This window comes from Cervus canadensis, chromosome 7 (genome assembly GCF_019320065.1).
Source record: "Cervus canadensis isolate Bull #8, Minnesota chromosome 7, ASM1932006v1, whole genome shotgun sequence".
Lineage (NCBI taxonomy): Eukaryota > Metazoa > Chordata > Mammalia > Artiodactyla > Cervidae > Cervus > Cervus canadensis.
The window spans coordinates 80,724,556-80,747,887 of NC_057392.1; the positions used below are offsets into that span (position 1 = coordinate 80,724,556).

The window sequence follows — 23,332 nt, forward strand, 5'->3', positions numbered from 1 at the left end:
CTTGCTAAGGAGTGTTTTGGTGTTGTCCATCTAACCCCTTTCCTTTACTTCAAGTCTGGGCTTTACTAGGTAGATCAGAATGAGGAGTGTACTGTGTGTGTATGTTTGTGTTTTGGAAGGTATAGAAGAGCTTGCCGGGAAGAGCAGAAGGGAAGTGCTAAAGGAAAGGAAGAGTGATAAAATTTATATTGAAAGGCAAGCAAGTGACTGATGGAAGATAGATTGAATCTCAAGGAAGCAAGAATAAAGCATGAGAGTGTTGAAGTTTCTTAGAGAATACTAGTAGAGATTTTGGGAAACAGCTGCTTATGGGAGAGGGATGTTGAAAGATAGTAAAAAACCACTTTATGAGTTTTGCTCTACACTAAGGATGTATCTTCTCACCACATCCTCCACAGTCAACCTGGTTTTCTGAAATAAAGATTTTAATTGCTTTTCATTATTTTTCAGTCTGTTTTCTCTGCATCTTACATTATGCTTTGACGAGGCCTCAAAGGGCTAAACTTAATTCAAACTACCAAAATATGCAGGAACACCAGGAAACATTTTCTATTCTGACAATTTTTTATAGATTATTAGGAAGGTTTTTTTTTTTTAGCCCCCTCCCAGTTTTATTGAGAAATAATTAACATATATCACTGCATAAGTTTAAGGCACACAGCATGATGATTGATTTATATAATATTATGAAATGATTACCACAGTGGTTCAGCTAACATCCATCATCTCATATACATATAACAAACAGAAAAGGAAGAAGAAAACAAAAAAATTCTGCTTGTGATGCGAATTCTTAGGACCATCTTAACAACTTTCCTGTATATAATATATAGCAATGCTAGCTATAGTTATTGTGTTTTACATTATGTCGCTACTACTTATTTATCTTTTAACTGGACATTTGTACCTTTTGACTACCTTTCTCCAGTTACTCCTCCCCACTCCCCATTCTATACAGTCAGCAAAAACAAGACTGGGAGCTGACTGTGGCTCAGATCATGAACTCCTTATTACCAAATTCAGACTTCAATTGAAGAAAGTAGGGAAAAACCACGAGACCATTCAGATATGCCCTAAATCAAATCCCTTAAGACTATACACTGGAAATGAAAAATAGATTTAAGGGACTAGATTTGATAGACAGAGTGCCTGATGAACTATGGATGGTGGCTCATGACATTGTACAGGAGACAGGGATCAAGACCACCCCCAAGAAAAATGCAAAAAAGCAAAATGGCTGTCTGAGGAGGCCTTACAAATAGCCATGAAAAGAAGAGAAGCGAAAAGCAAAGGAGAAAAGGAAAGATATACCCATTTGAATGCAGAGTTCCAAAGAATAGCAAGGAGAGATAAGAAAGCCTTCCTCAGTGATCAATGCAAAGAAATAAAGGGAAACAATAGAACGGGAAAGACTAGAGATCTCTTTAAGAAAATGAGAGATACCAAGGGAATATTTCACACAAAGATGGGCTCAATAAAGGACAGAAATTGTATGGACCTAACAGAATCAGAAGATATTAAGAAGAGGTGGCAAGAATACACAGAAGAACTGTACAAAAAAGATCTTCACGACCCAGATAATCACAATGGTGTGATCACTCACCTAGAGCCAGACATCCTGGAATGTGAAGTCAAATGGGCCTTAGGAAGCATCACTATGAACAAAGCTAGTGGAGGTGATGGAATTCCAGTTGAGCTATTTCAAATCCTAAAAGATGATGCTGTGAAAGTGCTGCACTCAATATGTCAGCAAATTTGGAAAAGTCAGCACTGGCCACAGGACTGGAAAAGGTCAGTTTTCATTCCAATCCCAAAGAAAGGCAATGCCAAAGAATGCTCAAGCTACTGCTCAATTACACTCATCTCACATGCTAGTAAAGTAATGCTCAAAATTCTGCAAACCAGGCTTCAACAATATGTGAACTGTGAACTTCCATGTGTTCAAGCTGGTTTTAGAAAAGGCAGAGGAACCAGAGATCAAATTACCAACATCCACTGGATCATCAAAAAAGCAAGAGAGACCAGAAAAACATCTATTTCTGCTTTATTGACTGTGCCAAAGCATTTGACTGTGTGGATCACAATAAACTATGGAAAATTCTGAAGGAGATGGGAATATCAGACCACCTGACCTGCCTCTTGAGAAACCTGTATGCAGGTCAGGAAGCAACAGTTAGAACTGGGCAAGGAACTGGTTCCAAATAGGAAAAGGAATATGTCAAAGCTATATATTGTCACCCTGCTTATTTAATTTATATACAGAGTACATCATGAGAAACGCTGGGCTGGAGGAAGCACAAGCTGGAATCAAGATTGCCGGGAGAAACATCAATAACCTTTTTTATGGCCGAGTAATATTTATCTTGAAATTATCCTTTTTTAAAAAATGTTTTTATTTTTGGCTGCACTGTCTTCATTGCCGAGCACAGGCTTTCTCTAGTTGAGGTAAGCGGGGGTTACTCTGCATTGCAGGGTGTGGGCTTCGCATTGCAGTGGCTTCTCTCATTGCAGAACACAGGCTCTAGGCACGCAGGCATCAGTAATCGTGGCACACAGGCTCCGTAGTTGTAGTTCAAGGGCCCTAGAGCACACGGGCTTCAGTGGTTGTGGCTCGTGGGCTCTAGAGTGTGGCTCAGTGGTTCTGGGCCACGGGCTCAGTTACTCCGCAGCCTGTAGAATCTCCTAGGACCAGGGATCAAACCATGTTCCCTCCCTTGGCTGGCAGAGTCTTATTCACTGTGCCACCAGGGAAGTCCTGAATTTATCCTTCACTGAGCTCATTGAAGACAGAGGCCATACCTTATTTACAAAATAACATCATGGCAATTAACAGAGTACGCCTTGAGGTGCCTCTTTCCCTCCAGGCAGTTATGAACATTAAATGAGTAGATGTATGAAAGTGTTTAACACAGTTCCTGGCACACACAGTATTCAACCAATGGTAACTGTGATTAAAGATATGTCTACTTTATTACTTGAATCCCTGCCACGCAACATAGAAGGATTTGTGGCCAAACAACAAATCAGGGCTAGGGTGAGAGAAAAAAACTACAGCAGGAATCCAGGAGCAAGCACCCTTGCTTTACTGTACCTTTATTTTCCTTTGTGACCTTACAGTTTGGAGTCCCAGGGGCTGCAGTGGTGGCCTGAGGCCTGCTTCTAACCCAAATGAGCCTTGTTGGTGGTAGGGCAGAGGGAAAGTGTCTTCTGTTAGTTCCAGGGCCTCTCTGGGACTTCTGAGCCTCTCAGGGGAATTCCAGTTCAATCTCCAGTTCTTTCTCCCTTCTTCCCCTCCCCAGCAATGTCTCTGGAGAATCTCCCAAGTGATGAGACCTTCCAGTGGCTAACCTGTACCTTCCACAGGGTCCCCCAGAGTTGGGTACTTAACACCACCTCCTGCATGAAGCACTTCTTGTTTCCCCAGGTCAGAATGAGGCTCTCCTATTACAGCACTTAGTCCTTACTGGTTTATTCTATCTGCTGCCTGTATTTTGTTTGTCTTCCCTGTGAATTGTCAGGTCTCTGAGAGCAAAGTATGGCTCTGGTTCCTGTTTGATCAGTACAGTGAGCTGCACATACGTTCCCAAGTAATAACTGTTATATTGAATTCTACCGAAGCCAGTCTTGGAATTGCAGCCTCCAGCTGGACGATAAGTCCAGACCTTGCCCTAAACTCTAACATGCTCTCTTGATCCCCAGAGCTCTAAGATACAAACTTCTGCTCCCTATAGAACACAGCCACTGGGCACTTGGCAGCCTGGGATTCAGGGTTGACTCACTGTAAGAAGTTTCTAGCAATAGATTTCAAAAACCTAGCAGGAATACAGTAAAACAGAACAAAACAAAATCCCTTTATTTAGGGAATAGGGGTTTATAAAATATTAACAGCAAACATTTTCCTCTTCATAATTTAAAGTTCATTTTTTTATACCATCCAGCTATTACACAGGAGCCTGGTGGAAATTGAATAACTGTAACAGCTGGAAACAGTCTGAAAGAAGTCTGACTCTATTGGCAGCTTAAACTTGGTTCTAGCAGTCACATAAAAATAATAAGGCAAGAATTTGTTTGTTCCCAAATATGATTATTTGGAATCATCAAACATGCACAAAATTGTAACATTTTCATTCACAATTATCATTACCACATCGTTTGCTAAAGTGTTTGGCCCAAAATAACAGTTTTCCAGATATTATTCCGAGTTGTTTAATGGAATTTAGGTGAAATAACATTTCAGGAAAAGTTTGTCAACTTGGCAATTTGCTTTTCTTACTTGGCCTGGAAAAAAAAATTACCCTTTCAACTTCATCAGCATCTCTTCCTCCACTTGGACCTCAGTGCTGCTTGAAAAATGCTAAAGCATCTCCTCTTGATTTCATGCGACTTTTCAAAAATCCAGTTAACTTCTGGAACCCCTCCATTAGCCCGTCCCCAGTGACGGCACAGCAGGGCTGCACGTACCAGTTCCGGTCGCTGCAGAGTTGCTTCACTTTGAACATCCTGGTGATGTCCTTGGCACTTAGAGCTCCAGGCACATCTTGTTTGTTGGCTAACAAGACCACAGGCACGTTTTTAATGTGCTCATTCTTCAAGATGTGCTCAAACGCTTGCCTGGAGTCTTCCAGCCGCTGTGTGTCCGTACTGTCCACAACATACACTAGCCCATCAGTGTTTTCACAGTAGAGGTCCCACATGGTTCTCATCTTCTCTTGTCCTCCAACGTCCCAGACCGTGAGCGAGACACCCTTTGCCAACTCAAGCATCTCCACGTTGAAACCTACTGTTGGCATAGTCACAATATCCGTATCAAGCTTCAATTTGTAAAGGAGCGTAGACTTCCCAGCAGACTCAAGTCCCAGAAGCAGAATTCGGGCTTGCTTGGCTTTGGGCTTTTTAGAATTCAACAGACCCATTTTAGGCTTTTTAAATTTTTCTTTAAAGACCTTTGCTAATGGCCAGAGCCAGTGTTTCCTTTCCAGGTCTTGCATGAAAATGTTAAGAAAGAAGAGAGCAAATGCTTCATGATATAGTCTTAGAATAGGAACTTACGTGCACTTACGTTGTAGCTTATCGACTTGATTATGGGCAAACAGTGTTTTATTTTCAGTCCCAGCCAATCCTGAGGAATCTATGGTGTGAGTAACCAGCCAGTGTCATAGAAGCTCAAAGGGGAAGTTCTTTGTGAGTGAGTAGGACTTGGGAGGGGCATGCCTGTGTGACGCTGCGGCTTGTTCTCCTCCCAATGTTGGAGAGCTAGGGTCATCAAAGATTTGGACAGAGCATGGTTTTGGTAGCAGGATAAAAAGTTAACTGTACAAGTGGTTTGTAGCAGTTCTCTAGTTGTTTGACTGTTTGTCTTATCCCAGTTGTAAATAAGTAACCAGACTTTTGAAGTCATGAAGGGAGAGTTTATCTCATTCTGCTCTGAGCAGTATCTTTAGTACTTTCCAGATTACTCAATAAGAAACTTTAAACCACCCGGAGTTACCTGAACCTTACTCCCATAATCATATAGAGAATCACTTCCTTAATCTTCTTGGTAGGAAATTTACATTATTCACAAGACCAGATTTATAGGAGAGGGAAGTTTGTAACACAAACATTTTTAAAATTAAGCAGTCCAATTAAAGGTGGCAAATTGAATACGCGTATTTGTCTCCTCTCCTTCGCAAGACTCCACCAAAATGATGGTAAACAAGTATAACGAAAATGTAAACTCATACCAAGAGCAGGAGAGTCCATCGGAGGTTGAGAGATTTCCACATCTCTCTGGAAGGTGACATGTAGATAGAAGATGAATAGTAACTGATGCAGCAGGATAAAGCTGAGGCTTAGCGGGCTGATGCAGAGGATACAGAGGGAAGGGGCGAAATGCATAACTGAAAACAGAGGGTTAACTAAAAATCTGAATAAGGAACAGAAAACACGCAAACACACACCCCTCTGCTGGGTGACCATCCAGAATGAGATGTTACTCCCCAGGCCAAAAAAAAAAAAAAGGCTTTTCTATAGAAACTGTATGATGTCAGAGAAGAGACCTTTATGTTTTGACAGTTGGGAGTTTCCACACCATAATACCTAACTCAAAATTTAATTAACCTATAGCCAATCTGGCAGTTGGCAAACCTGGCTCATGTACATAGAGACATAGAGTTACCTTCAGTGCACAGAGGTTTTCATGCTTAATATATAACATGTCTAATGAGGGAAAGACCAAGATAAAAATAAGAAGGTTTTAAGAAAGCTTTAACAGAGGTAATGCAGGGAACAGAAGAAAATTTTCAGTAAGTTCTAATATTTCCATGAAAAAAAAACAAAGTGTTAACCACTCAGTTGTATCCAACTCTTTGTGATCCCATGGATTGTAGCCTGCTAAGCTCCCTGTTCATGGGATTTTCCAGGCAAGAATATTAGAGTGAGTTTCCATTCCCTCCTCCAGGGGATCTTATCAATCCAGGGATTGAACCCAGGTCTCCTGCACCGCAGGAGAATTCTTTACCATCTGAGCCAGTATTTCCATAGAGATTTGCAAAAGTATTGTACCCATAAAACAGGAAATGGATGCTATTTAAAAGGCTACTCAAAAAAACAAAAACAGCACTCTTGGAAATTAAGAACATGGTTTCCAAAATTTAAAAAGGTTGAAAGGCTTCCCTCAGTGCCTTTTAAAAGAGCTGTACTAAGGCATGGAGCTTCTCCAGTGGCTCAGTGGTAAAGAATCTGCCTGCGATGCAGAAGATGCAGGAGATGCGGGCTCGATCCCTGGGTCAGGAAGATCCCCTGGGGGAAGAAATGGCAACCCACTCCAGTATTCTTGCCTGGAGAATCCCATGCACAGAGGATCCTGGCAGGCTACAGTCCATGGGGTTGCAGAGAGTCTGACACGACTGAAGTGAGTGAGCACGCTCACACATACTAAGGCATATAATATACATGTTTTGTTTTCATTAAAACTAAAATTTTATTTTTTAATTAAGTAGACTATTCTAGGTGTAGAAAATGCACTTGTGATGAAATTAAACTTTTAAAAAACTATTAAATTCTTAACTAACTCACTGTATCTCTGAAACCAGAGGTACTATTTTCATTCATTTATTCATCCATCCATCCATTTTTTCAACAAATGTATATACTGATTGCCTACTGTGTGAACTACGATGTGCTAGATTTCAGGGAGGACACAAAGATAAATTAGACCTGCCCTAGGTGGCTTTCTTTGGGGAAAAGTTAAAAGATGTGCATAAAAATAATAATGCAAAGTTTTTAAAAATGTAAATGCTGTAAGAAGAGAAAAGCTAATATAGTCTGGAAATTTAAAGATTACTTCAGGATGGAAGACATTAGGGAAATCACTCTAGAGAAGGTTCAACCTCAAACCAGGCCTCCTAGAGATGGTGTAGGAGAAGTGTATTAAAGAGATGGTCTGTATGAGCAAAGTCTCAGAAATGGGAAAACATAGGATGTATATGGAAAAACAACAGGATACAAGCATGCATATATAGTGTTTTTGTTCCTAAAACATGTTTGACTATCATGAGAAAACCATCAGGCAAATCTAGATTGTATGACATGCTACAAAAAAACACCTGGAGTTCAAAATATCTCCGTGTCATGAAAGACAGAAGGAAAAAAAAAAAAGGAGCAGAAGAATGATCTAAGTTAAGATACACTTAAGATACATGATCCCTAAGTGCACTGTGTGATCTTTGATTTGATCCTTTGTCCAAAAAAACTATTATTATTATAGTTGGGGGCATTTGATGATGACTATCCTTAATATATTGTTATATCTATAAATTGTGTATTAGATGGTATTAGTTATCAGTGTTAAATTTCTTGAGAGAAATTATGATATTATAGTTATGTAAGAGGATGTCCTTGTTCTAAAGAGATACATGCCAATGTACTCAGGGGTGATACCAGCAAGTTAATTTCAAGTGCTCAGCACACACAAGCACATACACACTCAGAGAGAAGAAATACGGCAAAAATCAGTAACTGGTAGTTTAGGTGAGGAGTTTTGGGTGTTCATTGTACTATTTTAAAACTCTCCTTTAGTTTTGAAAATCAAAATAACATGTAGGAAAAAAAGAATGTAATTGAAATAAGCTAATCAAATAAGGCTGCAGTCTGCAGTAATGTAAAGAATAATTCAGCTTACACATGTGGTCAGACCATATTTCCCAAGATGAATTTAAGGACTCTGCAGTACCAGCTCTTCTCCCATCTCTGTACTTTCAATAAATTAAATTTTAAAAGAAAAAGTGTAACATACATTTCATATTAAACTTGATATGTTCCTTATGAGACCTGATGTTAGTACTGGGGTAAAACTTTTATTTTTGCCTATAATGAGGATAATCATACATAAATGCCTTTATTCTGTTTCTCATTTGACCAACTGTACCTTATTTTCAGGGTAGTCAACCAGATAAGGGGTTAAATTCTGGATGAATATTCAGAGTAAAAGGGAGTAATTTCTTTCTCAATGTTAATTTTCATGGAAAAATTTACAAATGTTTCAACATTCTTTCTTACTGTCCTACAACACTTAAGGATTCATATGTCCTGGCCAAACCTGAGGAAAGGCAAGGTATTTGTTTTCTGTGAATCATTCTGAGATTATACAAATAAAGATAGGATTGCCAGTGTGTTACTGGCAAGCTCTGTTGTATCACCAAGAAATTTGTTTTAAAATTCAGGATTGAAGGGAACTTTTTAAAAAATTTCTTACTGTGGAGGTGGGAGGTCTGACTTTAGAAACTCAGTCGTGGTCTGACCAAGTAAAGATAATAGAAGCTCATCTCTTAGAAGACAGTGGCAGCTTATTCTGTTAACTTTATTTTTTACAGATAAAGAAGAATTGGGATGTGGTTATGTGACTTGCTTAGTTTATGCAGACTTGGAACATCCCTAGTTTTCCCGTGGTAACTTTTTGTTTGGTCTTTTTAAAAATGAACTTTTGGAAAACTGAATTATAGCATACAGATAGAAACATGCAAAAATCATAAACCTACAGCTCAATGAGTCACAAATTGAAAACATCCATATATCTACCAGTGAGACCAGACTTAAATTTTAATTTTCCATTTTCATTGCAAGTAAAAAGTCCAGACCTCAAGCATTTCTGCACTGAGCTGTCAGAAATATGCTCTGTTCTCAAGAAGATGTCGTGAGAACAACAGGTATTTATTATCCCAGTTGAGATTCTTTGATGCTGCAAAAAATGATATTCCAACCATGAAACTCTTCCAAGGGCCATTTTCTCCAGGAAAGAACCTGCACTTTCATTCATATCACCAAGGGAGGAAAGCTTTTCTCTCACATGGGTTGATCACTGGATCTGAGCTCATACCCAGCCCCTGGCACTTACTCAGTGCTGAATGATGCCAAAAGCAGGGGTGTTGTGATAGTTTATTATATTACATTTTATAAATGTGAAAACATACCACAGAACATGGCACATGGTGGATGAAATTTTCTTCCTCTCCTCTGACAAGTTGTGTTTTTCAGCTAACATTTTAAAAGACCTGTAATCTTGCTTATCATGATAGTCATTCCATGATGTATGTTAAGTCAAATCATGATGCTGTACGCCTGAAACTTACACAGTGCTGTAGGTTATATCTCAGTAAAACTGGAAGGAAAAAAAGCATCTCCAACTTTTAACCTTTTCCAGACAAGGAACAAGTTCAGAGTCCTTTCAGAGTCCTGTATCCCCTTGGCAGAATAAAGCGTTGTGTGCTGAACCCCTTCCCCAGCACCCCAACATTGTCATCCCCCTTCCCAAATAAGATGAAAATGAACAAGGGTTCAATACAATGTGATTAAAATGAGCAGAGGGACAGTCTGAGGGTTGTGTCTGGAACTAGGGAAGGACAGTCACTCTTCACCTTTATAAAGATGGGCATTTATACAAGAACAGATGACTCAAATATCTTTGGCCCCAGCTACATGCGAAGCTCTCAGTATCCTCTGAATGTCTGCCCAGCCAGCAGCAAGCAGAACCCGAAGAACTGGGCCATGCAACCTGACCACCATGAACCGAACTGACTCCCTTTTCATGTCAATCATCCCAATCATAGGTTTGCATAGGTCAGCAAATTCTTTTAAAAATTATTTTAAGATCTCCACTCTTTATAGCCACTCATTCTCTTCAAACTCACAATGAATCTGTGATTATTCATTCAATATTTATTGGGTACACACAAAATGGCAAGCACTGTATATCTGCTACAAACAGAGTAACTGAGAGCTCACCCTTTAAGAAGGAATTGAGGATTGAACTATTTTTAAAAATATTGTTTAAGAATACTCTATGATCAGCCTTGCTATTTATAAAATATTTTCTTATAAAAACAATATTAATATTTTTAAAAATCATCTGAAACATTTACAAATCTGATTATGAATTTACTTTTGTCTATTTTCTATCTTTGTTTATATACATATATAATTTAATTTTGATATACTTTATTGATCAAACTTATGTTGAGAACATAATATATCTAGATTGAATGCAAGATGTTTGCAATACATACAGTTCAATCAAAACAGCCTCCATTTTCAAGTAGTCTAATGAAGGAGATAAATATGTGGTGTGAATATTGTTGTAAATAAGGTAGCAGAACCTTAAGGAAGCACAGGAGCCATCAAAAAGAAGGGTGAAATAGCACATTGTATCCAGGGAACTGGAAGCAGTTCTTAACTGAAGCTGAGAAGTGTGAGGGCCGTGGAGTGAGAGGAGAGGGTCTACAGGTCAGTGTCCAGGAAGCGTGGTTCATGCTTGGGGCACCCACATCATTTATCATCCACACTCGGACAGTTTTGAAAGTGGAAAGGTTGCCAATAATGAAAATTCCAGAAAACAGGTGTAAACAAAGATAGCCCTTGAATAACTCAACTATATGGTCTTGCCCGGCTTCATGAGAGGATACTGGAGTCAGCTTCAGGATAAAAAAATCAGAGGGCCAGGTCTGCATAGCTGCTTCTCACATACTTCTACTGCCATTCACTGACATTCTCCTTTCCAGTCTTTCTAGAGGATAAACTAAGAAATCAGAGTTGTACACTAGAAGAAGCTGAATCCTAAGCTGTCAATGAGGGAAACTAAATTGGGAAACCTACTTCATGCAGCAGAGTCAGTCCTTAAAGACTCAGAAATAGACAGAATCAAGCCAGAAGCTAGGGTAAGGGAAGATAATTAAAACAAAATGCTGAGGCCTCCTCAGTACAAATGACAGGTAAAATACAGGACACCAGATAAGTGTGAATTTCAAATGAACAATGAAGAATTTTTTAGTGTAGGTATTGTTCCAAATATTAAATGGGATATACCTAAAATAAAGGCGCATTCATTGCTTATCTTAAATTCAAATTTAATTGGTTGTTGTTTATTTTTATTTGCTGAATCTAGCAACCTTACTTGGGATGGACACAGACCCCAGGAATGCTTCTCTGCAAAGGAAGGAGAGAGGTGTAGAGAAAACAAACACTGCCTTCTCCCCTGTCCCTGCCATGTGAGTTTCCTATGGTGTGTCTTACTAGCAGAATCTAACTGGAAGCCAACTGGCAAAAAAACACTTAGGAAATGTTGAATTTCAGGCCCCTAGTCACAGCATTACAGAGCAGAGGATAGAATAAGGCGTCTGGAGATAACATAATTAGAAATCCCTTATATGAATGAAGTAAAATTTTAGTTTAAAATACTTATGAAAACAAAGATGCCTCTTGGTTAATGTCTTTCTGGACATGCTTTTGATTGCCTACTTTGGTGCTCAGACATTTTGACTGCTTCTTTAGAGATGGGTAAAAGATAGCAATGATAACTGGAATGTGAGGTGTCATAAAAAAAAAGAGGTCCACTCGGAAGTACCATAGGAATGCAAAAGGACTGCTTATTCTGACCAGAAGTCCTTTTCAGGATGAGTGGCCTTCGAATGATATTTCATTTGCATAATGAAAGAGGAGGAAAGGGAAGGGCCTTCCCAGATGGACAATGAAATTGAAATCAGAGGAGAGGAAAAATGCAGTGTGTTCTGAGAATAGCTGAGGTTTGATATAGCTGAGTAAAGAGGACGTGTGGGTGTGGGATGGGGATCGAATCTGGTCATGTGTGAAGAGCACCTTGTTGGAGGATGCTTGAATACTAAATTAACAATTTGGTTTTTGTTCTGCCATATAATGCATAAGCAATGGGGACCCATTCAAAGACACTGAAGCCAAGGAAATAGTTAGATTTGAACCACGTGTATTTGAGGCCAGATTAATGGATGAGATTTCTCAGGAAGCAAATATAGAGAAATGGGTCTCAACCTTGTAGAGCCCATGGCCCTTATTGATAAACAATAAATACTCACAGATATTCATCTTGGGGAATCTTTATGACACCTACTATAAATCACTGCTTTCTTCTGCCACATCCAGTTTTGTCAAAGTTTCTTTTTCTAGTATTTTGAAATAAATAATAAGCTTCTCTCTCCTAAATCAAAATATGTAATTCCAAAAATGTTTTGTTTATCAAATTCTATTAATGCCATACTCATAAGCTACTTGAGGTAATTGTTCAGTTATTTCATGAGCACTTTGGCAATGCACATTATCTCTCATTGCAGTTAAAAAGAAATCAAAGTTGTAAGAGGACAGGGTGGGATAATAACATCTACATGATGAAGTTGTTATGACTTCATGCTGCTTCCAAGTGAAATGGAGCAGGACCCTATGGTCCTTGCCTTCCCCGACCCCCGTGTCCTCTGCCCGCTTTTTGTCTGTGAAAAAATTTTAATCAAAGAATAAGTTTAATCAGAGAAGCGAGAAATGCGGAAACAAAGGAAAACAGTCAAAGAAGACAATAATGATAATGTAGTCATTAAACCTAGTCAAGGGCCTTTAGTTCTTTCTCAAGGACTATAGATAATATTCTGGGCCATATTCTGTGAGCATCTTATAGACACTGAAACCCAGGGTGAAAAAGTGAGCTCTCTGATGACCAGACTGTACCCAGGATATGAGCTGCCACAGTTCTGAGAATTGGCCGCAAAGAAATGGAAACAAATGGTCCCTGGAACTGAAGATTGTTTTATTATTGGTCATGGGGATAGCAGATAGGTTTATATTTGCTTGGTCAAATGAATATTCATTGGAAGGACTGATGCTGAAGCTGAAGCTTCAATACTTTGGCCACCTGATGCAGACTCATTGGAAAAGACTCTGATAACTCACTGGAAAAGACTGGGAAAGATTGAGGGCAGGAGGAGAAGGAGACAACAGCGGGTGAGATGGTTGGATGGCATCACCGACTCAGTCGACATGAGTTTGAGCAAACTCTGGGAAATAGTGAAGGACAGGGAATTGTGGTATCCCACAGTCAGTCCATGGGGTCTCAAAGAGTTGTATATGACTTAGCAACTGAACAAAAAAACAATGAGATTTATTGTTAGCAACTTTTTTGAGAGGTAATGTAAAGTTGTATGGCTCCTTGCAAAAGAGTACTATGCTCCATTTCCAATATCTGTGTGATGATTAATTTTATGTGTCAATTTAAAGGGGGATGCCCAGCCAGGATGGCAAAACATTACTTCAGGGTGTGTTAGTGAGAGTATTCCTGGAAGAGATTAGCATTTGAGTCAGTAAACTGAGTAAAGAAGTTTGTCCTCGCCAGTGCAGGAGGGTATCATCCAATCCATCAAGCGCTTGGTAGAACAGAAAGGCAGCAGCTGCTGCTGCTGAGTCACTTCTGTCATGTCTGACTCTTTGTGACCCAATAGGCTGTAGCCCACCAGCCTCCTCTGTCCGTGGGATTCTCCAGGCAAGAATACTGGAGTGGGCTGCCATTCCCTTCTCCAGGAGATCTTCCCGACCTAGGGATCAAACCCAGGTATCTTGTGTCTTCTGCATTGGCAGGTAGGTTCTTTACCACTACCTGAGAAGGCCACAAAATGGAAGAAGAGGGGTTAATATGCCCTCTGCATCAGCAGGGATGCTCATCTTCTGCCCTTGGGACTTACACCACTTTCTCCCTTACTTCTCAGGCCTTTGGGTTTGGAATGGAACAGCCTCCAGACAGCAGATCATGGGACTTCACAGCTTCCATGATCGCAGGAGTCAATCTTCCATGATTGCAGGAGTCAATCCCTCATAATAAACCTCCTTCTGTATATTTATATCTATAACTTTTATTTCTCTGGAAAACCCTAATGCAGTCTGTTATGAGTATAGCAGGAACATATTTCCCTATTTGCCATTCTTAATTGCTGTTATCAGACAAACATGGTGCCCAAGCCTTTACTGCCTCCTCCCCAAGTTGAGGCCACTTGATCCTCTTTTAGAAGCTAATTGTAGTCTCAATCCTGATCTCAGACATCAGCTACTTGAACAGCTCCAATCTTCAGGACTGATGTTAAAGCTGAAACTCCAATACTTTGGCCACCTGATGCGAAGATCTGATTCACTTGAAAAGACCCTGATGCTGGGAAAGATTGAAGGCAGGAGGAGAAGGGGATGACAGAGGATGAGATGGTTGAATGGCATCACTGACTCAATGGAGATGAGTTTGAGTAGACTCCGGGAGTTGGTGATTGACAGGGAGGCCTGGCACGCTGTGGTCCATGGGGTCGCAAAGAATTGGACGCGACTGAGCGACTGAACTGAACTGAACTGAAGACCCAGCACAGGGTCATCCTAACCACTAACCTAGTCATAACATAGGGTCTTAATTTTAACAACTAGACAAATGCCTTTTTAATTTTATCTTATTTTTTTCCCTTTTTAAATAAGTCCCAGTCCTGACTGTTAAACCCAGGTCTGGTAACTAGGTTTCCTGCACTCCAGTCTCTTCCTAAAATAGGTATCCTGACTCACATTTGCTACCCTGTCTCCAAATTAGCATCCTTAACCCTTGAAATCTAACTTTCAGCATAAAGCTCTCTTTACCCATTGGGAAACCTCCATACTCTCCATCAATTTTCTATCTAACAATGTGTTGGGACATCTTGCACCACCAACCTTTACTGAATACTTGTCAAGTCAAAAATATAACACATAAGTTTGCATAAAAATATTTGCAGAAATTTCATCATGAAATGTATATATCCAGAAGTAGGGAATTCTTAAGGTTTGCCAAAAGATTATAGGAAATTTGGCTTTCTCTTGAGTAATATGGACAAATTTTTATTTTTTTATTTCTCAAGTTGACAAAAGTCAAACCTATTCATTCAAAATACATGTATCTTTATGCTAGGAATTAGACAAATATTTCTTAACTTCCATGTGCAAAAAGCACTGTGCCGGGTAGTGGGAAGGCAGTAAGCACATGCGTGTGTGCTCGGTTGTGTCCAACTCTTTGCGACCCCACGGACAGCAGGCTTCTCTGTCCATGGGATTCTCCAGGCAAGAATACTGGAGCAGGTTGCCATGCCCTCCTCCAGGGGATCTTCCCAACCTGGGATTGAACCTGCATCTCTTGTGTTTCCTGCATTGGCAGGCAGATTCTTTACCTGGGAAGCAGGCACAGAAGCTATTAAGAAGCCTAGTGGAAGAATCTGTGACTCTGTCTCAGGTCAAGGGAGCCTTCCTGGGGCTGCTGCATCATGCTGAGTCTGAGACCCAGTGCGTTATGCATGTTAGAGGCAAAGGGTAACCCAATATTCTCCAAGACTTAGACCTTTCTTGGAGAGATCAGCTTGTGGGGGGCTTCCTTTCTTGAAAGTCACAGCTTTCTTTTCCATCAAAATATTCCTCCTATGGAGTGCTGCTTCCCTAGAGGTCTGGGCAAAAAGGCCATGAACAGAATCTTGATACCTTCTCTATGTCAGCTACCCTCCAGAGTTTCTATTTCAGGTTGGAGAAATGCCTCCATTCCTGAGATCATGTGTTGGAGCTAGCTGGCCAACATCAACCAGTTCGATGACCTGACCATGCTTGTCCCCAGCTGGGGTTATTAGCTTCTTGCTTTTCCTCAAATGTTTACTGATGATGTTCGCTCCCACCCACATATACATGGTCTTCAGAATCCTTGTTACAGGCTCACAGTAATCCAGTATCTGACACAGCCTATGAATAACAAACATCAGTTTCATAAGGAAAGAGGAGGGATGTAACCTCTCAGCTGTGATCTGTGAACCTCTCAGAATACCAAATAAGTACATTTGTAGTATAGAAATATCATGAAATACTAATTTAAATAATGTTCATGGAGCCCCCAAATTATAAGCCAGTCACCCAAGAGTCCCAAGTCACAGGGAAAGGCAAGGAAATTTGTAGACAGTGTGACCGCATACCTACAAAACTCAGAACTGAATGGCCTACCAAGACATTCTGGCCAAGACACAAGATCAACATACAAAGATAAGTAGCATTCCTCATAGCCAGCAATAACTGAGAAAAAACCCATTCTCAATAGCAATAAAACCTGTAAAATATGGAGCAGTAAACTCGGTAATATGTGCACAAGGCCTGTATGAAGAAAATATTACATCTTTACTGCTAGTCTTTAAAAAATCGACCAAATAAAGGAAGAGATATAACATTGTAAAAATGCCCAGCTCACTCCTAAGGTAATCTGTAAGTTAAATTCAGCCTCAGTCGAAATCAACCAGTAACAAATATTTGTAGAACATTTAATTATGAGTCAGTTACTATATTAAGCATTGGAGGTACAGTGATGAGTAACAGCATCTCCGATCTCACGCTTACATTCTAATCCAAGGTGAGTGAAAGTGAAAGTCGCTCAGTCGTTTCCAACTCTTTGCGACCCCATGGACTATACACAGTCTGTGGAATTCTCCAGGCCAGAATACTGCAGCGGGTAGCCTTTCCCTTCTCCAGGGGATCTTCCCAACCCAGGGATCGAACCCAGGTCTCCTGCATTGCAGGCTGATTCTTTACCAGCTCTACAAGGGAAGCCCAATGCAAGGTGGGAGGGGGGAGATAAATACATCAACAAATAAACAAGATGCAAGATTTCTTTCCTCATTCCGGGACCCAGGCTTATGGAGCAGCCACTGCCATGAACGCTGCCGGTCACTGTGGTGCAGAGGAAACGGAGCTCTGAGTGATCTTACATAGCCAATTAAATGTTCTGGGCCACAGGCGCCCCTCCCACTTCTGCTCACAATTCACGAGCCAGAATGCGCTCCATGGCCTCATGTGACCACAAGGAGGCAGGAAGTGCTGTCCCACTGTGCACCCAGCAAGGGAGCAAACCAGATCAGTTTGGCAAATAGTGTGAATAACTGCCTCATCCTAATGATGGTCTGAATTTTTTTTTTAATCATTCTGCTTTTTAAGTTTAGATTCTTAATGTCTGGAATTTCATTATGAACAGTATATCTGATTTCCAAATGTATAGTAAATCTTTTCAATGCTGCAGATTTAAAAGACCCCTATTTTTAAATAATTGTGTTTGGTTTCAAATAACAGACACCAGAAAAAAACCCAGTGGGTCAACAACTTAGAGGTTCTTTTTTGCTCACATGTAAAGAATCTAGAGGGAAGCAGTCTAGAGATGGTGCCTCTAATGTCATCAGATGCCCAGCATTTTCCTGGCCACTTCTGCTTGAGACTATGAGACTCAAAAAATGAGACTATGGCATGCAGGGATTGTTTTTTTTTTTAAGAATAAGGACATATTGCCGTTACTAGTAAATTTATTTGTGTATGTGATCAGATTCAAGATACAATTTGGAGGCAGTAGCCACAGGACTTGCTAATGAATGAGATATGAGTGAGAGAGAGAGCACTCAAGATATTAATAACTCCTAAGTTTTTTGACTAAACTAGGAGGATAATGATGCCATTTACTGAGAAGAGGGAGAACTGGGCTTTAAGAAGAAAAGCCATAGTTAAAATGTATGTCCTTTAATAAAATTTGACAAGCTGATTGAAATTTGGCATAGAAGAGAAAATAGGCAAAAAAAAAAAAAAAACGACCACAAATAATCATTGATAATAAGCAGTTTAAAAAACATTACACAGTGGGAGGTGCAAAGACAAGTATCTAATACTCTGACACACACACACACGCGTACACACAATGTAAGTCAATTCACAGGAGACAGGTAGCATAAGCATGAAAATATACAATTCTTGTTATAAGCTACCAAGAACCTAAGTTTGTTCATTACTATTGCACAGCCTAGCTTATTCTGGTTGATATACTGTGAAAACACACACATGCAGAAATGAGACAGGTATCCGTGTACTTATAAAGAAAGTTTGCTAAGAGATATTATTAAGGGAAAGAAACAAATTCTACAATAGTACAGCTGGTAAAATATCGCTTTATGTTAACCCCCACTCCCACAAAATAGCAAACTATATGTTTCTCAGATATATGTATGTTAATGTAAGGGGAAAAAAATCTAGAAAAAGACAGATGAAACTGGGAAGAGTTTCTCTTCCTCTGGGGGATGCTTGATTATAAGAAGATTTTTGCTGTATCTGCATTTTAAAAATACAGTAAAAAAAAAATTTAACTAAAAAATGTAAAATGTCACAATATGAGAGAAATTATATACTGTATATACACATTAAAAGAAAAGAAGAGGAAGGGAATTCCCTGGCAGTTCAGTTGTTAGGACTTCAGCGCTTTCACTGCCAAGGACTCGGGTTCAATTCCTGGTCAGGGAACTAAGATCTCGAAAGCTCCACAGCATGGCCAAAAAGAAATAGTAAGAAAGGAAGAAAAGGAGGCAGGGAAAGAGGGAGAAAGAAGTAAAAGGGTAAATGGTTACTTACCAGGGTCTCTCCCACTCAGTTAAGAAAATAGAACATCACCTATACCGTGAAGACCTCTGGGGGCCCCTAAATGGTTGCTTCCCCCTCCTCACCCAAAAAATAACGATTAACCTGTAGCTAGTGTTACTCACTCCTTGCTTTTGGTTTTAGTTTTCTTCTATAGAAAAAATATTCAGTGTTATATAAGTAACATATAAAAAATAACACAATGCTTACTGTAACTATTAAGTAATAATTATTACTTAAGCTGTATATTGTTTACTAAGTAATAAGACCTGCTATATATTACTAGTGTATAAAAAGTAATATATATATTTCTAAGTAATAAATCATTTAGTTTATTTTCTACTTTATTAATTTCTGTTTTTATCTTCATTATTTCCCACATTCTGCTTTCTCTGTTTTGTCTCTTGTTTTTGTTGTTTGTTTGTTTATAATGTCTGAAGGTGAGTTCTCATTTATTCTCATTTTTTCTTTTCCATATAAGCATTTATCTGTAAATTCCCCCAAAGTAACATTTTAACTGCTTGCCACACATTTTTACTCATTTTCTAATTACCATTGTAGTTTTTTCCTTTGACTCTTCAGTTATTTAGAAGTATTTTTCTAAATTTACAAATATGTGGAAGTTTTATTAATTATTTTTTTTCTAGTTTAATTTTATGCTGGTCAAGAATACTGGTTCTTGGACATTTATTGAAATACTTTATGTCCTAGTATGTGGTAATTTTTTGTAAAAGTTCCACATACATTTGAAAGGGATGTATATTCTCTAATATTTGGGTACAGTATTCTATATCTGTTAAGCCAAGTTTTGTAATTGTTTCTCAGACCTTGTCTGCATGATCTATTGATCAAAGAAAGAAGAATGTTAAAATATTGCTAACAGTGATATGATAATTTCTTCTTCAACTTTTGACAATTTTGCACCCCATATGTTGAAAATATTTTGTGCTAACAAATTTAAAATTTTTATATCTTGCTCATGGTTTGAATTTTTTTCAATATGTAATGACCTAGTTGATCTCTAGCAATACTTTTTTCTTGAAATTGAGTTTGTCTGTTTCTGCTATAGCCATCTAAGTTTCCTTTTGGTTAGTGTTTGCTTGCATTCCTTTCAAACTTTCTGTGTTGTTATGGTGAGATGTGTATCTTCTTGATAGCAAAGAGTTGAACTTTTAAAAAATTCAACTGCCAATCTTTGACTGCATCAGAAGAATGTAGTTTCTTGAGATTGTGATTTATTTATCATTTTATTTTTATATTTTCCATGTACCCCACTTTTCAATGTTTTCACTTTTTGTTTTAGTTGACTATTCTTTTTCTTTTTTTATTATTCTTTTTTCACTGTTATTGGTTTAGAAAGCATAGAATCTAATTGTACTTTTTAATGGTTACTGAAATAGGTAGAGTTCCGAGATAGCTCCCGCTGATTCCCATCCTGTCATGTATAGTTCCCTTTCCATGAGTGTAGGTGGGGACTGTAAATATAATGGATATAACCATCTTGATTAAATCATATGGCAAAGGTGAAAGAATTTTGAAAATACAATTAAGGTTCCACTTTTGTTGACTTTGAGCTGATTAAAAGGGAGATGATCCTGCGTGAGCCTGACCTAATCAGGAGAACCTGTAGGAAAGGGTAGGCCCTTCCAGAAAAGGGAAGTTTGAAGCAGCAGGCTTATCTTGCTGGCCTAGAGGGACACAAAGAGTCATATTGTGACTTGCCTAGAGGGCAGCCTCTGGTAGCTGAGGCCTCTGGTCTACAACCACAAGAAACTGAATACTGCCAATAACCTGAAAGAACTGGAAAAGGACCCTGAGTTCCCAGTAAGAATCCCAGCCTGGCCAACACCTTGACAGCAGCCTTGTGAGAGAGACCCCGAGCAAAGGATTCAGCTCTGCCACGCCTGAGATCCTGACCACAGAAACTGAGAAGAAAAATATATATTATTCTCAGCTGCTAACTTTGTGGAAATTTGCTAGGTAGCAATGCATATGAATGAATATAGTTACCTTGGAAATTTTAAATTTACATTTAACTTAATGCCTGAAGAATAATCAATGTGGTTATCCACGCTTAGGAAAATTAAAGAACCTTAGAATGTTTTAACTCCTTTCACCACTCTTTCATTATACATTCTGTTGTTGCCTTGGTGTGTTTAGCTTACCTTATTTAACCCTCAAAGTAAACATTGTCATTGGTTCATTCAATAAACGTTTGCTTAGATTTATCTACATGTTTACCATATTCTTTGCTCACTATTTTTTCTTTTTCACTTTTCTCTTTCTGTGCTTTTTATCCCTCATCCTAAAGTGCATTCTCTAGATCTTCGAATAAAGGTTTGCTGTAATAAAAACTCTCAATTTTTTCAGTCAGAAACGACTTTATTTTAACCTCATGTTTGAAAGATAATTTTGCTGCATATAATAAGATATTTTGACATTTATCTTCTCTCAGCACATTTAATGTACCATTCTGCTGTCTTCTGGCTTCCTTTGTTGCTGTGGGAAAATCCTTCAGTTTAAATACAGTTCTTTTATAGATAACACTGTCTTTCTCTTCATGCTTCTAATATAGTCTTCTTCCTTATGGTATTCTAAAATGTCACTCTAATATGACTAGTTGTGAATTTCTTTTTACTTACACTGTCTGCAGTTCTTTCTGTTCCCTGGTCTGTGTATTGGTATGTCTCATCAATAGATGAAAAGAAGGAATTCTCTCCTCAAATTTTGGGATTTTCAGCTATTATTTCTTGGAATAGTATAATTTCTCCCTTCTTTGTTATCTTCTCCTGAAACTGCAATTAAACATTTCAGAACTTCTCTCTGTGTGTCCTCTTAATATTTCTTTTGTAGTTTCATTCACTTTGTCTTCTGAATTTGTTGTAATATCCTCCAATCTATTATATATTGTTTCTCAACTGAGCCTAATTGACTCTTCAAGACTTCCGCTGAGTTTCTAATTTCAGTTATTACATCTTTAATATGTAGTAGTTCTTTTTGGTTCTTTTTCAAATCTGTGTGGCCAATTCTGATAATGTATAGTTTGGTATTCTTTCAATAATCTTTTATATACATTAAGCATATTGACACATATTTTATTCTATACCAGATCATTCCATTATTTGAAGACTTTGATGCGTGACTTGGCATTGTGCTAGTTCTGCTATTTCCTCACATATCTAAAATCATATGCCTTGAAAATGTATATGTAGATTTGAATTTAACAAGTGTTCATTTGAGGAGGGTTTGGATTTGCTTTCTGTTGGTATTAGGGATACTCCCAAGTACATTTCTTAAAATTGTTATTTCTTTCTTTCTTTTTGACTGGGCTGGGTCTTCACTGCTGCAGTCTCCAGTTGCAGTTGCTGGGTCCCTAGTTGCAGTGTGCAGGCTTCTCATTGCAGTGGCTTCTTTTGTTACAGAGCGCAGACTCTAGGGTGCACGGGCTTCAGTAGTTGCGATACATGGGCTCAGTAGTTATGGCACACAGGCTTAGTTGCTCCACAGCATGTGAAATCTTCCTGGACCAGGGATTGAACCTCTGTCTCCCGCATTGGCAGGAGGATTCTTTACCACTGAGCCTCCAGGGAAGCCCCGACTACATTTTTTGGCTTGCGGCACTTTTTTTGAATGTACAGTTCTAAACACACGTGGGGGTAGGTTGATGAGTAAGAATTCTTGGGCCTTTCTCTTTTTGGTTCAGCTCTGCCCAGAGCCCAAGTGAGATTGCCAAATATTACCACTAACCCTCTGCTGTGTGGGATTTTTCTAGTTCAGTCACCAGAAGAGTCATCCTTGAAGATACCCCATCCTAGCTCCCATCTTACTTTGGACCCTGGTATTCTCTTTGTCCTTGAAGCACTGGGCCCATTAAAACTTGGACTGTTGGCCACTAAGGATCACGTAAACACTCAGGGCTTTGCTATCCCTATAGATTTTGCTTTCTTCTCACACAACCTATAAAAAATTCCCTAATTTCTTACCAGTTCAGCCTCAGACAAATATACATAAAATATTTTTGTTTGTTTTGATATTTTATATGGGATTTTTACATGTGCTATACTGGGAAGGATTTTACTTAAGGCCTAGTTCATCATATTACTAGAAATTGTTTACAGTTTTAGTGAGAATGTACTCATATTTTAGAATTTTAAAGACATTTAAAGTATTAGAGGAAAATGCTGAAGAATATGTTAGTAACATTGGTGATACACAGCCTTCTTAAACTAAAATTCCCAAAATTATAAAGCCTATAAAGAGTTAATATTGATTGCTATACTTAATTAAATCAGCATTTCTGTCTTAAAACACCTTAAAATCAAAAGACCAAAAGAGCTATAGGAAATATTAACAATGTAGAATGAAAATTTCATATATATAATACCTAATAAATTCATACAAGTCAATAAAGAAGAGGGGACACATGGTTTTACAGCATTAGCCTGCTGTGGCTCCCTCTGCCTGGCAAAGCAGTAAAGCTATTCTTAAAAGAAAAAGGAGATTCCCTGGTGATCCAGTGGTTAGGACTCCATGCTCTCATGGCCAAGGGCCTGGGTTCTATCCCTGGTCAGGGAACTAACGTCCCACAAGC

The 23,332-nt window shown here is 38.8% G+C and overlaps 1 protein-coding gene and 1 long non-coding RNA gene across 2 annotated transcripts in view; one reads left to right on the forward strand and one right to left on the reverse strand.

Annotated features, from left to right (window-relative positions):
* Window positions 1–23,332, forward strand: part of LOC122445205 — a 53,823-nt gene that overhangs the window by 15,411 nt on the left and 15,080 nt on the right. The gene's annotated exons all lie outside the window — the stretch shown is intronic.
* On the reverse strand, window positions 3,873–5,065 carry ARL14 (ADP ribosylation factor like GTPase 14). The gene has a single exon (XM_043474160.1). It carries the CDS (start codon window positions 4,986–4,988, stop codon window positions 4,335–4,337), a length of 654 nt encoding a protein of 217 aa, XP_043330095.1. The 5' UTR covers window positions 4,989–5,065; the 3' UTR covers window positions 3,873–4,334.